This window comes from Mobula hypostoma, chromosome 12 (genome assembly GCF_963921235.1).
Source record: "Mobula hypostoma chromosome 12, sMobHyp1.1, whole genome shotgun sequence".
Taxonomy (NCBI): domain Eukaryota; kingdom Metazoa; phylum Chordata; class Chondrichthyes; order Myliobatiformes; family Myliobatidae; genus Mobula; species Mobula hypostoma.
In genome coordinates, this window is record NC_086108.1 from 6,487,762 (window position 1) to 6,504,499 (window position 16,738).

The following is a 16,738-nucleotide window of genomic DNA, read 5'->3' on the forward strand; positions in this document are numbered from 1 at the left end:
TCCTGTCCTCATTGATGATGCAAAGATCATCACCAGAGGCTCAGCAATCTCCTCCCTCGCTTCCCACAGTAGCCTGGGGTACATCTCATCTGGTCCCAGCGACTTATCCAACTTGATGCTTTCCAAAAACTCCAGCACATCCCCTTTCTTAATATCTACATGCTCAAGCTTTTCAGTCTGCTGCAAGTCATCACTACAATCACCAAGATCCTTTTCCATAGTGAATACTGAAGTAAAGTATTCATTAACTACCTCTGCTATTTCCTCCAGTTCCAAACACACTTGCCCACTGTCACACTTGATAGGTCCTATTTTTTGACGTCTTATCCTCTTGCTCTTCACATACTTGTAGAATGCCTTGGGGTTCTTACAAAATCTTAATAATTATATGATAATCGATACATTATTTCAGATAGGACAATCCATAATAAACATCTGGATATATTACAGGATAAACAAAGAGGAACAACTCCCTCAGTAGATATAACCATTCTCAAGACACACATGCCCCTTGACCAATGGAGACCCTTACAACATGCATTCCTTATGTCATTAGTCCGACAACCGAATTACTTTCTCTGTCAATCAGCTTCTAAATGTTGCTACTCTGTCATTCGTTGCCATGCCCTGCTGCTGATTCCTTCTCCTCATCATACGTTCTTACCCCGACCATCGTCCAGAGCCCCAAACTCTGCCCTGTGCAGACCCGCCTCTGGTTTCTGACCCTGCTCTGTTGAACATCCAACTAATGGTTTCCCATTCTGCTTTCAGTCTTTAGAGGACAGTGGTGTTTTCTAACAACCCTTTAGAAGCTGGGAAAATGACCCATAATGTGGAAATGAGCCCTGAATAAGGAGGTTAGCTACCAATGTCATTCTTCCTCAGCCCAGAGATTTGAGGGGCAAAGACTATGTCAGACAGAACGTCAGTCAGCTCATCTTCTTTAGTCTGCAGAAAATTCAAGGGAAACCTCCTCACCCACAGAGTGGCAGAGATAGGATAGATTGAGCCTCATTCCCATGGTGGAAACGCCAAATACTGGAGGGCAGAGGTTTAAGGTGAATGTTCTTGCGCAGAGTGATGGTGGTGGGAGCAGGTACGGTGACGGGGTTTGAGTCATTTAGACCGGCATGTGAACGCGCAAGGCGATGCAGTACAGTGCAGAAGTCTATGGCACATATACCGTATACAGCTAGGGTGCCTGAGACTTTTGCACAATACCGTAGCAATTTTATGGATTACACTATATAGCTGCCACAAAAAAAAAACAAATTTCATGATATGTGAGTGACGATAAATCTGATTCTGATATGGGTCTGTATTGTGGATTTAGAGTCGGAAGGGCACAGGGAGAGGGGAATCATGGTTGGGAAAGGGAGAAGGGAGAGGGGAGCGAGTGGGAAGCGCGGAGAGACATTCTGTAATGATCAATAAACCAATTGTTTGGAATCAAATGACCTTGCCTGGCGTCTCAGGGCTGGGTGTGTCTACAGATTTACAAACTCACTCTCTGCTCCACATTGACAAATGCTGTACTGTGCAAAAGTCTTAGGCACCCTAGCTATAATATATACTGTATGCCTGACTTTTGCACAGTACTGTACATGCCACCATGTTCTACACTGAGATTCATTTTCTTGAAGGCATTCACAGTAGAACAAAGAAATACAATAGAATCAGTGAAAAATTACAAATGAAGACTGATAATGTGCAGAAGAGACAATCTGTGCAAATACAAAAAGAAAATAATAATAAATAATAAATAAATCTGAGAAAATGAGTTGTAAATTCCTTGAAAGTGAATCCACTAGCACAATTGTCAAAAGTCTCAACATTTTCAAAGAATGCGCCTATCTTCCCTTCCACAGGAAATCTGTGCCAGGCCTCAGTTTGTGGTTGATGGGACCACCAGAGCTGACATCTGCCAGGGAGCCTTGGGTGAGAACCGCTGATGTGGGGTAATGTTAACGTTAGAAATATTTCCTTGTGATGGTATGCACATAGTTTGGAAATAAACATCCAGGCAAGTTATTCAAAGTTTACGCCAAATAGCAAATATAAGATGTTGAGGTGAGACATTGAAATGGAAGGTGAATTTGACTCTGAGCTTAAGATCATAAAACATAGCAGCAGAATTGGGCCATTCGGCCCATCTAGTCTGCTCCATCATTCCATCATGGCTGATTTATTATCCCTCTCAATCCCATTCTCTTGCCTTCTCCTTGTAACCTTTGACACCCTGACTAATCAGGGACCTACCAACCTCTACTTCAAATATATCCAATGGTTTAGCCTCCATAGCCATTTGTGGCAATGAATTCCACTGATTCGCCACCCTCTGGCTAAAGGAATTCCTCCTCATCTCCATTCTAAATGGACAACCTTCTATTTTGAGACTGTGCCCTCTGGTCCTAGACTGTCCCTCCAAAAGAAGCACCCTCTTCATATCCACTCTATCTAGGCCTTTCAATATCAATAGTTTTCAATGAGACCCACCCCCCCCCGATTCTTCTAAGTTCCTTTGAGTAAAGGCTCAGAACCATCAAACACTCATATGACAAGTCTTTCAATCCCAGAATCATTTTCGTGAACCTCTTCTGAATCCTCTCCAATATCAACGCATCATTTCTTAAATAAGGAGCCCAAAACTACTCATGATCCTCCAAGTGAGGCCTCAGCTCTGCCTTACAAAGCCTCAGCATTACGTCTTAATAAGATTATTAAGGGATTGGACACGCTAGAGGCAGGAAACATGTTCCCGATGTTGGGGGAGTCCAGAACCAGAGGCCACACTTTAAGAATAAGGGGTAGACCATTTAGAACAGAGTTGAGGAAAAAAATTTTCACACAGAGGGTTGTGGTTCTGTGGAATGCTCTGCCTCAGAAGGCAGTGGAGGCCAATTCTCTGGATTCTTTCAAGAAAGAGTTAGATAGAGCTCTTAAAGATAGCGGAGTCAAGGGGTATGGGGAGAAAGCAGGAAAAGGGCACTGATTGTGTATGATCAGCCATGATCACAGTGAATGGCGGTGCTGGCTCGAAGGGCTGAATGGCCTACTCCTGCACCTATGGTCTATCGTCTGTTGTCTTTGCTTTTATATGAAAGGAATGCTAACATTGCATTTGCCTTCCTCACCAGTGATTACCCTCTGCTTCCTGCCACTCAACCAGTCTTGAATACTGTGAATGGCAGGTAATTCATTGCCATTGGTGGCAGTGGAGGCCAAGTCATTGGTTATGCTTGGAGCGGAGAGGGCGGGTACAGGCCGGATCGAGGTGACGGGGTCTAGCCCCCAGAGCGTATCAGAGCAACTACTTGGCCAACGATTTAGAGGCCAGGACAGATTGAAAAGGCCAGGGTGTCAGGGCCTGAGGTGAGGGCCAGGCCGGTTCAGCTCGCTGCTCCACAACGTTTACTCAGCTCTGCGCTGAAGTAAGGGTTTGCGGATGGACTTTCTTTGTGGTCTTCAGTTCAGAACACTATTAGCTTGCATTTATAGTTTGCACAATTTGTTTTATTTCTCTCTGCGCATTAGGTGTTAGTATTTTCTTAATGGGTTCTTTTGGGTTTCTTTGTTTCACGGCTGCCTGTGAGGAGACAAATCTCAAGGTTGCGTAACGTTTGATGATAAATGTACTTTGAGATTGACAGATACTTAAATACTCAAAATTTACAGGGAGAAGGCAGGAGAATGCGTTTGTGAGGGGAAATAGATCAGCCATGATGGAATGGCAGAGCAGACTTGATGGGCCAAACAGCCTCACTTTGCTCCTACAGCCTTATGGAGTAGTTATTCATGTGGAAATTTCTCAAAAGTTTTTCTAAAATCTATGCAGACTAATTGGACGTTAACCCTCTAAATTCTATGGAATGTACAGAGAACAAATACAGCTTATTGGCCTTGGCAGACACCAAAGCAGGTGCCTTGATATGAAAAAAAAAATGAAGATGTTGGAAATCTGAGTTAAAAATTGACTCCTCATATTAAAGATTAGCTTCATTCAGAACACCCAGTGAAATGTGTCGTTTGCAACTGAGCAAATCTGTGAGGATTGTGCTGGGCAGCCCGCAAGTGATGTCGTTCTTCTGGCGCCAACGTAGAACGCCCACGGCTTGCTGATCGTAAGCAACGCACACAGAATGCTGGAGGAACATTTTAATTCTGATTCCCATTCCCGTTCCGACATTTCAATCCACGGCCGCCTCTTGTGCCAAGATGAGGCCACCCTTAGGGTAGAGAAGCAACACCTTATATTCTGCATGGATATTGATTTCTCCTTCTGGTGAACCAATTCTCCCCTCTTCTCCCCCTCTCCCCCCCCCCCGCCACCTCCGCTTTCTTCACTTTGACCTTTCACTTCTTATCTGCCTGTTACTTCACCCTAGGTCCCTTTCTATGGTCTGCTCTCCTCTCCTATCAGATTCTTTCTTTTCCAGCCCTTGACCTTTCCCACCCACCTGGCTTCACCTCTCAGCTCCTTCCCTTCTCCCCACCTTTTTATTCTGACAACTTCTCCTTTCCTTCTCCGTCCTGAAGAGGGTCTCAGCTCGCAAAGTTGATTATTTATTCTTTTCCGCACATGGTGCCTGACTTGCTGAGTTCCTCCAGCATTTTGTGTGGTTTGCTCTGGATCTCCAGCATCTGCTGACTTTCTCATGTAACCAGGAGAAGAACACTTGGTCACAGTGAGAATCCAAACCCGACCAATGATCGGGTGCTGTTCACCAACGTGCTGATCGCAATGCTATCGTGCCGCCCCAGACAGTGTCTGGTGAAGGGAAGCTGAGTATTCTGATGAAGGATCTTTGATTTGAAATAACTGTGCTCCCACAGATACTGCTTGACATGCTGAGTGTTTCAAACATTCAAATTACATTATTATCAAAGAAGCACACAACGTCCAGCCAAGCTGGTCACTCTACCCTACATCAAGAACGTATCAGAAATGACCAACAGATTTCTACGACCATTTGCCATCACAGTAGCACACAAACCTGCAGCCACACTACGCCAATGTTTATCAAGAATAAAAGACCCCCTACCTACAATGTAAAGAACAAACACCATATACAAAATTCCATGCGCCAACTGCCGCAATATTTATATTGGACAGACTGGTAGGAAGCTATCAACAAGGGTACATGAACACCAACTGGTTGTAAACTGTCATGATCAACTTTCCCTATATCTATATATTGTGACAGCGAAGCACATGAATTCGACTGGACCAATGTCACTATCCTGGGCCAAGCCCGTCAACAACAAGCCCAAGAATTCTTAGAGGCTTTGTTCTGTACACAGAATTTTATCAACAAGCACGTTTACATCCCACTTCAGTGTCAAGTCATCAGTCCAGAGCCAAGAGCCGATTCACACCTGATTACACGCGTCAATCAATGAGGATGACGTTAGTCCTGAATAACGGTCGACTGACTCAGCCTGGACATCAATTATGACCTAATCCGATTTTAATGAACCAATCGCAGATTACATAATCTGTACCCAATAGAAATGGCAAGCATACCCACACCCCCCCCCCCACACACCACAGGACACATAAAAGACAAACAATATAGATCATCAACATTTCATTGGAAGTTGCACTGATGATGTTGCCTAGCTGGGTAATGAAACATCTGCAAGCTAACAAGCTAGCTGGGTGAGCCACTCAACAACAACATTATCGAAGCATGTATTCAGTATACAACCCTGAGATTCGTCTTCTCACAGACAGCCACAAAACAAAGAAAACCATGGAACCCATTCAAAAAAAACATCAAATTCCCAACGTGCAAAAAAAAAGAACAAATTGTGCAAACGACAAAAAAGAGTGAAACACACAGAGTATAAAACATCAAACCACATCGAAACAGTCTGGGATTGTTCAGTTCAGCTTAAGGTGGCGCATTTTCTATTTTTGTTAAAGCTGCTGCCTTTTTGGTCGAGGTAGTTCCGAATCACATGTCTAGAGACTGAGCTGAGCGAGGTATTTAGGTCACTGCTGTGTTTCTGTGCAGTGTGTTACGACATATTTTGGAATGAGGGTATATAGCAAGTATTAATTTCACCAGCAACCAATCTTCAGACATGAACATGGATTGTAGATTAAATCTAAAGTGCAGCCCTGAACTATAATCTTCCTGGAGCTGTCGTCTGGAGTTGATTGCAAACCAGACAATGCTGATTAACAATCATTTTTGGTGTCTGGAGTGTGGGTGTGAAGACTATATGTGATTCAAAGGAAGCATTGTAGATAACGTTGTAACTCTAGAATTGTCTTGCTGTTAACTTTGAAGTTTAACATGTAAAATGTCATGTAATATTGGGTTGCGATATAAAATGGTGTCTCAATATCATTTCTGCTGCTCTTTTTGTTGGATAAAGCACGTCTGTATCCACTAGCTTCAGTGTTTCTCCAGTGACTTTGTACCCGTCACAGCAGTGTGTACAAAGCTCTGTACATCTTCTGATCATTAACGCAAACCCATCTTGTTGCCAGGCGACTGCTGGCTCCTGTCTGTCATCACTTGCCTCAGTCTCAACAAGGATGTCATGAAACAGGTGATCCCACCAAACCAGGGATTCGGGACCGGTTACTCAGGGTGTTTCCGCTTTAAGGTATGTCCTGGTCGTCCATGTCCTTTTGCTATCTGTAAGGGGTTTGTACATTCGCCCTGCAATCATGTGGGTTTCCTTCAAGTACACCAATTGGTAGGTTAATTGGTCATTATAAATTGTCCTGTGATTCGGCCAGGGTTAACTTTGGGGGATCGCTGGGTGGTGTGGCTGGAATGGTCTCAATTTTTAAAAAAAGAGAAAGAAACAGTGGCCACCAGTGATTCGTAATTGGCTTGTTTTTGTCATGTGTACCAAGGTACAGTGAAGAGTACTTTTTACATGCCGTCCAGGGTCAGATCATACCAAATACAAGTACTTTGTCAATACAAAAGTCAAAACTATAACAGAAAGAAGAAGCATACACACACAAAATGCTGGAGGAACTCAGCAGGTCAGGCAGCATCGATGGGAATGAATAACAGTGAACATTTCGGGCTGAGACCCTCCTTCAGCACTGAGAAGGAAGGGGGGGGGGGAGACGGCAGAATAAAAAGCTGGAGAGGGGAAGGAGGATAGCTGGAAGGTGATAGGTGAAGCCAGGTGGGTGGGAAAGGTAAAGGGTGGAGGAGGAGGAATCGGATAGGAGAGAAGAGTGGAGCATAGGGGAAAAGGAAGGAGGAGGTAACCTAGGGGGACGTGATGGGCAGGTGAGAAGAGGCAAGAGGGCAGAGTGGGGAACAGAGGAGGAGGGGAAGATGGTGGGGGGAGTAACTTGGTTCACTGGAAGGAAAAATTGATATTCATGCCATCAGGTTGGAGGCTACCCAGATGGAATATAAAGTCTTGCTCCTCCACCCTGAGGGTGGCCTCACCCGATAATCTATTCTGTACCTGACAATAGTTAATTTATGCAACACACATAAAAGTCGCTGGTGAACCAGGCCAGGCAGCATCTCTAGGAAGAGGTACTGTTGACGTTTTGGGCCGAGACCCTTCGTCAGGACTAACTGAAAGAAGAGCTAGTAAGAGATTTGAAAGTGGGAGGGGGAGGGGGAGATCCGAAATGATAGGAGAAGACAGGAGGGGGAGGGATGGAGCCAAGAGCTGGACAGGTGATTGGCAAAAGGGATATGAGAGGATCATGGGACAGGAGGCCTAGGGACAGGGTGAGAAGAGGAATAGTCCAGATAGCTGTAAGAGTCAGTAGGCTTATATTAGACATCAGTAGATAAGCTGTCTCCAGAGATAGAGACAGAAAGGGGAGGGAGGTGTCAGAAATGGACCAGGTAAACTTGAGGGCAGGGTGAAAGTTGGAGGCAAAGTTAATGAAGTCAACGAGCTGTCTCTTATAAAAATGCCATCCCCTTCTTTCAATTCCTCCGTCTCCGCCACATCTGCTGTCAGGATGAGGCTTTTCATTCCAGGACGAGGGAGGTGTCTTCCTTTTTTGAAGAAAGCGGCTTCCCTTTCTCTACCATCAACTCTGCTGTCAAACGCATCTCCCCCATTTCATGCACATCTGCTCTCACTCCACCCTCCCGCCACCCCACTAGGAATAGGGTTCCCCTTGTCCTCACCTACCACCCCACCAGCCTCCGGGTCCAACATATAATTCTCCGTAACTTCCGCCACCTCCAACGGGATCCCACCGCTAAGCACATCTTTCCCTCCCCCCTCCTCTGCTTTCCGCAGGGATCGCTCCCTACGTGACTCCCTTGCCCAGTCATTCCCCCCCATCCCTCCCCACTGATCTCCCTCCTGGCGCTTATCCTTGTAAGCGGAACAAGTGCTACACATACCCTTACACTTCCTCCCTTACTACCATTCAGGGCCCCAAACAGTCCTTCCAGGTGAGGCGACACTTCACCTGTGAGTCGGCTGGGGTGATATACTGCATCCGGTGCTCCCGATGTGGCCTTTTATATATTGGCAAGACCCGACGCAGACTGGGAGATCATTTTGCTGAACACCTACGCTCTGTCCGCCAGAGAAAGCAGGATCTCCCAGTGGCCACACATTTTAATTCCACGTCCCATTCCCATTCTGATATGTCTATCCATGGCCTCCTCTACTGTAACGATGAAGCCACACTCAGGTTGGAGGAACAACACCTTATATTCCGTCTGGATAGCCTCCAACCTGATGGCATGAACATTGACTTCTCAAACTTCTGCTAATGCCCCACCTCCCCCTCGTACCCCATCCGTTATTTATTTTTATACACACATTCTTTCTCTCACTCTCCTCTTTCTCCCTCTGTCCCTCTCACTATACCCCTTGCCCATCCTCTGGGTTCCTCCCCCACCTTTCTTTCTCCCTGAGCCTCCTGTCCCATGATCCTCTCATATCCCTTTTGCCCATCAACTGTCCAGCTCTTGGCTCCATCCCTCCCCCTCCTGTCTTCTCCTATCATTTTGGATCTCCCCCTCCCCCTCCAACTTTCAAACTCTTACTAACTCTTCTTTCAGTTAGTCCTGACGAAGGGTCTCGGCCCGAAACGTCGACTGTACCTCTTCCTAGAGATGCTGCCTGGCCTGCTGTGTTCACCAGCAATTTTTTATGTATGTTGCTTGAAATTCCAGCATCTGCAGAATTCCTGATGCTTGCAAGTTAATTTATGCACTTTACTTTGTTTATTTATGCATAATTCATCTGTAAATTTTTATCCTTGCTTTCCTAACTTGCACTACACCTTGGTTTGGAGTGGTCTCGTTTGACGATATACATGTATATAGTTAAATGACGGTAAACTTGCCTTGATTTGAAAGGGGAAGAAAGTAAACTTTTGAAACATCAGAGAATTGAGTTGAATTGGCAGAGAAGAGGAATTGTACTGTGTTGTAATATCAACTAGACTGTCAGCCAAACTCCATTCAAAAATAACAGAGTCTGGGTACGGCCTCCTAGCTCCTTGGTTTGTTATCCCTCTCCACACCTTGTGGCACATCAGCTGGCCATCTTGCCGTTTCCTTAACGTTTTATCTTTTTTTATGAAGCTGGGTTGTTAGCTCGACGCTGAACCTAGCCCGGATGGAAACTGTGCAAGGAGCCGGCCGGATTTGAACCCAGATCTACTTGCCTTGGAGTCTGGGGCTGATGCCACCACACCACCTTCCGGCTACAGTGAGCAGGGAGTGAAACTGCAAAACAACAAAATACAGTGTAATCACTGCGTTGTTCCTTTCACACAGATAAATGTACACAGATAAGTAATGACTTAGCCAAGTTTTCTGCAGGTGAATATTATAAGATTCTGACAAGTAAATACTGCAGGTAAATACTTGTGTAAGTCATTTGCATCTAGGTGAGTGCCTAAAAGAACTCAAAATTAACATTCTATTTCAGCAAAATATTATTGATACCTTCTGATTTATTTCTAAACAATATAACATCGACTTACAAGCAATGCTTTTGTTAGGGAAATAATAGGATGGCTTTAGATAGTAACTACTTTTGCTCCTAACATAAATCTCTGGCATTTTACCAGCCAATGTGCCTTCCTACTCACTACTTCCTGACTGCACCGGAAGTGACCTAATACAGATCTGAAACTGCTCATTTCAAAATAAAAGCTGAACGTGCTTAATTATATGATTTAAAAAAAAAACAAACTTAAATCAATCGCCTGAAGGACAGAACAGGAGGTGAGGCCTGGGGCAGATCATCTGTGATCACATTGAATTGTGGGGTTGGTTTGAGGGGCCAAGTGGTCTATTCTTGTTGCTATCTTTTCCAGGAGGTTGTGGGTTGGAGTTCCGTCCCAGACACAAAAGTTTGGCTTATGTCTCCCCACCCCCCCCCCAACTTCCTTTCCCGTCCCTACGAAGGCTCTCAGCCCAAAACGCGAGTTGTTTATTCCCCACCATAGATGCTGCCTGACCTGCTGAGTTCCTTCAGTATTTTGTGTGTATTGATTTAGGTTAACGCTGCTGAGTTGTTTGAAGAGAAAATTGCCCTGGTTTGCTGCTGATAATCTAACGTTTGATATTGCCTTTTATTTCCACAAGTTCTGGCAGTATGGGCAGTGGGTCGAAGTGATAGTTGATGACCGATTGCCCACCATTGACAACAAGCTGGCATTTCTCTACTCCAGGAACAACAATGAGTTCTGGAGCCCTCTCCTGGAGAAGGCCTATGCCAAGTAAGGACCTGCTGAGTGTTTCACCGTGACTGAGCGTCCACAGTAACGGTCTGTGAGTAGCTTGAGTTACCAGACATAAGACCCTTAGACATAGGAGTAGATTCAGGCCAATCAACCTATTGTGTCTATTTTGCCTTCTCCCCATAACCTTAGACATCCTAATTAAGAGCCAACCAACCTGTGTGTGTCTATATTAAATAAAACACGCGCGTGCACACACACACACACACACACACACACACACAGAGCGCCTAAGACTTCTGCACAGTACTATATGTGTCAACGTGGGGAAGAGAGCGAGTTTATAAATCTAGCAGGAGCAAAGGGTGTTGGGAATGGCAAGGGTGGAGCACCACGGGGGTCGGGGGGGGGTGTGGTGGTGGTGTGGGTGCAGACACACCCAGCCCTGAGGCACCAGGCAAGGTCATTTACTTGCAAACAATTGGTTTATTGATCATTACAGAATGTCTCTCTGGTGTTTCCTGCTCCCTCCCCTCTGCCCCCTTCCCACTCTCAGTCTATAATAGAGACCCATACAGAATCAGGTTTGTCATCACTCACATATGTATGAATTTTACTTTTTCTTTTGCAACAGCAGCACACTGCAATAATTAAAATTACTACAGTACCGTGCAAAAGTCTTGGGCACCCGAGCGCTATATATCTATCTATCTATCTGTGCCTAAGAACACATATATATGCCTAAGACCACATATATAGATATATATATACCTAAGACCACATATATAGATATATATATATGGCCTCCACACCCATCTGTGACAATGAATTTCACAGATTCCCCCCCCCCCCCCGGTTTTGTTGGAGCTGGAGTGTTTGGCATAGCGGTGGGACCAAGGCAGTGGACGTTGGGTGGTTGGTGCTTTGGGCTGTGTCCCAGTTAACCAAGGCCTTCCATTCTCTCATTGCACAGGCTGAAGGGGTGCTATGAGTCGCTGTACATCGGTTACCCTCTGGAAGCCATGGTCGATCTCACTGGTGGAGCCCCTGAATCCCTTCAGATTGACGAGATGCCCAAGGACCTTTGGAAATTCTTGAAGAAACTCCTGGACAAAGGCTCCATAGTTTGCTGTGCAAAGCCGGTAAATAGAAACGGCATTCAGGAAATAATAGCCGTGTTTTCATCTGGAGGGTGCTGTTGGATCTCTGTTTATTTTCTGAGCCTTGGGGTCCTTCCGGGAGTCAGGAATAGTGAGCAGTGTTAATTCCAAGATTCCAGGGAGTCTTGCGAGACCATGGATCTGCACCTGAAAAGTCTTCACTCTCCAGGGCGCAGGCCTGGGCAAGGTTGTATGGAAGACCAGCAGTTGCCCATGCTGCAAATCTCCCCTCTCCATGACACCAATGTTGTCCAAGGGAAGGGCATTAGGACCCATACAGCTTGGCACCGGTGTCGTCGCAGAGCAATGTGTGATTAAGTGCCTTGCTCAAGGACACAACACGCTGCCTTGGCTGGGGTTCGAACTCACGACCTTCAGGTCGCTAGTCCAATGCCTTAACCACTTGGCCACATGCCCACACAAGTACCGAGTAAACTAAATAAAGAGCTGAGAAACTATGCTCTGAGGGGACAAGGGAATAAAGAAACCAAGACGGTGCCTCTGAAAATCCGTCACTTTTATAGATAAGATATTCCTTAGATAGAGATAAACTAGATAGGCACTTTATTGATCCCAAAGGAAATTACAGTGTCACTGTAGCATTACAAGTGCACAGCTATAAATATTAGAAGAGAACTAGAAAGAATAAAAAAAAGTTACCACAAACAGTCTAACAGGAGGGGTCATCACTTCCCCGGCTACAGGTTGACTCATTATAGACCCTAATGGCTGAGGGTAAGAATGACCTCGTTTAGCACTCTTTGGAGCAGCACGGTTATCTTAGACTATTACTGGAATTGTTCATCAGCTCAGCCAAGGTGGCATACAGAGAGTGAGAAACATTGTCCAAAATTGTCAGGATTTTCCGTAGGGTCCTTTGTTCTACCACAGCCTCCAATGTGTCCAGTTTGGCTCCTATAACAGAGCCAGCCTTTCTAATCAATTTATTGACCCTGTTGCTGTCACCCATATTGATGCCATTGCCCCAGCACACCACCGCTTAGAAGATTGTAGTGGCGACAACAGACTGGTAGAACATGTGAAGGAGGGGCCTGCATACTCTAAAGGACCTCAGTCACCTCAGGAAGTAGAGGCGACTAGTGAATAGGCTGCATAATTAAAACAATTACATCACACGGGTACTGTGCTAATACTTAGCCAATAAGAAATGACAGAGTTGATAAGACCATAAGACATGGGAGCAGAATGAAGCCATTTGGCCCATTGAGTCTCCTCCATCATTTTTCCTCTCGGCTCCAATCTCTTGCCTTCTCCCCACATCCCTTCATGCCCTGACCAATCAAGAATCTGTCAACCGCTGCCTTAAGTATACATACAGACTTGGCCTCCACAGCTGTCTGTGCCAACGAATTCCACAGATTCACCACTCTCTGGCTAAAGAAATTCCTCCTCATCCCCTTTCTAAAAGGACAAGTCTCTACTCTGAGGCTGTGCCCTCTGGTCTTAGACTCTCCCACCACAGGAAACATCCTGTCCACATTCACTCTGTTTGTTGAGGCTTTTCACCATTCAGTAGGTTTCAATGAGGTCACCACTCATTCATCTGACTTCCTGTGAGCCTGAAGACACACACTCAACATTTCAGAAACAGCTTCTACCTCTTGTCCATCAGATTTCTGAACAGTTCATGAACCCATGAACACTACTTCACTATTTTTGTTGTCTTTTTGCATTACCTACTTATCAATAGCAACACACACAAAATGCTGGAGTAACTCAGCAGGTCAGGCATCATCTGTGGAAAAGAGTAAGCTGTCAGTGTTTCTGCTGAGACCCTTCTTCAGTCCTGAAACGACAACTGTTTACTTCTTTCCGTAGCCGGTACTTGAGCTGCTGAGTTCCTCCAGCATTTTTTGTGTGTTGCTTTAGGTTTCCAGCGTCTCCGGGCTGCTTCTCGGGTAGAATATTGGCACAGTAGTCTGCGTTACCATTCATTCTTTGGAGTTTTATCTTCTATTTTGAGGATGTCTGTGAAGAGTAAGACTGTCAGGTTGTATACTGTGTACATTCTCTGATATTAAATGGAACCATTGACCCATTGTCATTAGAAAGGATGACAATAATATTAATGGACAGGAGTGGACTCGATAGTGTGGGGGAGGAGGGAGTGCGAGAAAGATGGGGGGACAGATTGGCACCTAGAACTCACTACAAGGGTAAGTGTTATTTGCAAATTTGATAGCAACACTGGCAGTTAGCGTAATGCTTTACAGTACCAGTGACCCAGTTTCAATTCTCACTGCTGTTTGTGAGGAGTTTCTATGTTCTCCTGGTGACTGCATGGATTTCCCCTGGATGCTCTGGGTTCTTCCCACATTCCCGAGATGTACCGGTTAATAGGTTAATGGGTCATCTGGAGTATGGTGTGCAGTTTTGGTCACCAAATTTGAGGAAGGACATTCTTGCTATGGAGGGAGTGCAGCGTAGGTTCACTGGGTTAATTCCAGGGATGGCGGGAATGTCATATATTGGAAGATTGGAGCGACTGGGCTTGTATACACTGGAATTTAGAAGGATGAGAGAGGATCTCATTGAAACACACAAGATTATTAAGAGATTGGACACGCTAGAGGCAGGAAACATGTTCCCGATGTTGGGGGAGTCCAGAACCAGAGGCCACAGTTTAAGAATAAGGGGTAGACCGTTTAGAACGGAGTTGAGGAAAAACTTTTTCACACAGAGGGTTGTGGATCTGTGGAATGCTCTGCCTCAGAGGGCAGTGGAGGCCGATTCTCTGGATGCTTTCAAGAAAGAATTAGATAGAGCTCTTAAAGATAGCAGAGTCAAGGGATGTGGGGAGAAGGCGAGAACAGGGTACTGATTGTGGATGATCAGCCATGATCACAGTGAATGGCGGTGCTGGGTCGAAGGGCCGAATGGCCTACTCCTGCACCTATTGTCTATTGTCACATGGATGGAATTGGGTGACGTGAGCTCGTTGGGCCGGAGGGGCCTGTTCCATGCTGTATCTCTAAATAAATAAACTTAGGCCAAAAAAAACTGCAGATTTTCTTGTGTTTGTTATTTATTAATATTTCTTACTACATCTGATAGTGTAGTTTTTTTGTGATTGAACTGTAGTCCTGCCACAAAACAATAAATTTTACAGTGTATTTTCAGTTGTTGTAAACCTATTCCTGATTTTGATTCTGGATTTGGTGAAATAGACAACTCTTCAGTGCCAGCAACCTCGGGATGAGCTTCGAGGAATACAAGTGTAAAGTATTTTAAAAATTTACAAGAGTATTATAATCCGATAAGTAACATGTAATCCTCCTTGTTCTCTGCACAGGGTCCAGTGGGAGTATTAGGTGAACAAGGCATTGTAACTGGACATGCGTACTCCGTGACTGGTGTTGACAAGGTGAGCTATGGCTGTTATGTGAAGCAGTGGTGTGTGACCCCTCTCGGGTTTCTCTGCAGTTTGTACTGCTGGCTGATGGAATGATAGGTGACCTTCTCAGAGCCTCGGTAAACCTCCAGCTCAGCCAGACATCCTGTGAAATAACTCTTCCTCTCACTGTGCTTCCTTCAGGTTGTCATAGCCTTAGAAAGGGGCGTGGGTAATAGTCATAGTCATACTTTATTGATCCCGGGGGAAATTGGTTTTCATTACAGTTGCACCATAAATAATTAAATACTAATATGTAAATTATGCCAGGAAATAAGTCCAGGACCAGCCTATTGGCTCAGGGTGTCTGACCCTCCAAGGGAGGAGTTGTAAGGTTTGATGGCCACAGGCAGGAATGACTTCCTATGACGCTCCGTGTTGCATCTCGGTGGAATGAGTCTCTGGCTGAATGTACTCCTGTGCCCAACCAGTACATTATGTAGTGGATGGGAGACATTGTCCAAGATGGCATGCAACTTGGACAGCATCCTCTTTTCAGACACCACCGTCAGAGAGTCCAGTTCCATCCTCACCACATCACTGGCCTTACGAAAGAGTTTGTTGATTCTGTTGATGTCTGCTACCCTCAGCCTGCTGCCCCAGCACACAACAGCAAACATGATCGCACTGGCCACCACAGACTCATAGAACATCCTCAGCATCGTCCGGCAGATGTTAAAGGACCTCAGTCTCCTCAGGAAATAGAGTCGGCTCTGACCCTTCTTGTAGACAGCTTCAGTGTTCTTTGACCAGTCCAGTTTATTGTCAATTTGTATCCCCAGGTATTTGTGATCCTCCACCATGTCCACACTGACCCCCTGGATGGAAACAGGGGTCACCGGTGCCTTAGCCCTCCTCAGGTTTACCACCAGCTCCTTAGTCTTAGTAATGGGGACAAACTCCCACTCCCAATGGCATTCATGTGAAATGGCCTCTGACAACCAAGTCCAGCTCCTGGCCTTCACGTGTAGTTTAGCTACAAAGTCTGGCACAACTGTTTCTACTGACAGGAGAAGGGTAACACGCACAAAATGCTAGTGGAGCTCAGCAGGTCAGGCAGCATACGGGGAAAGGAATAAACAGTCGGCGTATGGGGCAGAGATGCTTCGCTTCCTCCCCACTGAATTTATCCCTCACCGAGGTCTCCCACGTGCTTCCTAAAGTGGAAGTGCCTGTTCTTTAGTCAGTGCCAATTTCGAGATTTGCCTGCTCTTGGCCTGTTGAAAGTGTGTGAGGTGTCCAGAGTCTTGGTGATCACTTTTATTTTTGTGGATTTCCCAGGTTCAACTCAAGACAAGCGGAGTGGAGTTGGTGCGAGTTCGCAACCCGTGGGGGAGAGGGGAGTGGAGCGGTGCCTGGAGCGATGGGTAAGGGGAGAGGGAGATCTGGTCAGAGGATTTCACCCCTAAATTCTTATTCCTCTGCATAGATGCTCTTTGACCTACTGAGTTCATCAGGCATGTTCAAGTTCAAATTTAATTGTCGTTCCACCATACATTTTTCCAC

The 16,738-nt window shown here is 45.5% G+C and overlaps 1 protein-coding gene across 4 annotated transcripts in view; it reads left to right on the forward strand.

Annotated features, from left to right (window-relative positions):
* Window positions 1–16,738, forward strand: part of LOC134354589 (calpain-9-like) — a 107,591-nt gene that overhangs the window by 16,315 nt on the left and 74,538 nt on the right. For all 4 annotated transcript variants that reach the window (XR_010019855.1, XM_063063560.1, XM_063063558.1 and 1 more), the window contains exons 2-7: window positions 1,869–1,938; window positions 6,500–6,618; window positions 10,566–10,699; window positions 11,634–11,802; window positions 15,134–15,205; window positions 16,514–16,599. Coding sequence is in view for 3 of the 4 variants with exons in the window: in XM_063063560.1 (XP_062919630.1) it covers window positions 1,869–1,938; window positions 6,500–6,618; window positions 10,566–10,699; window positions 11,634–11,802; window positions 15,134–15,205; window positions 16,514–16,599 (650 nt within the window). In the remaining variant the exon portion in view is untranslated. The remainder of the gene's footprint in view (window positions 1–1,868; window positions 1,939–6,499; window positions 6,619–10,565; window positions 10,700–11,633; window positions 11,803–15,133; window positions 15,206–16,513; window positions 16,600–16,738) is intronic.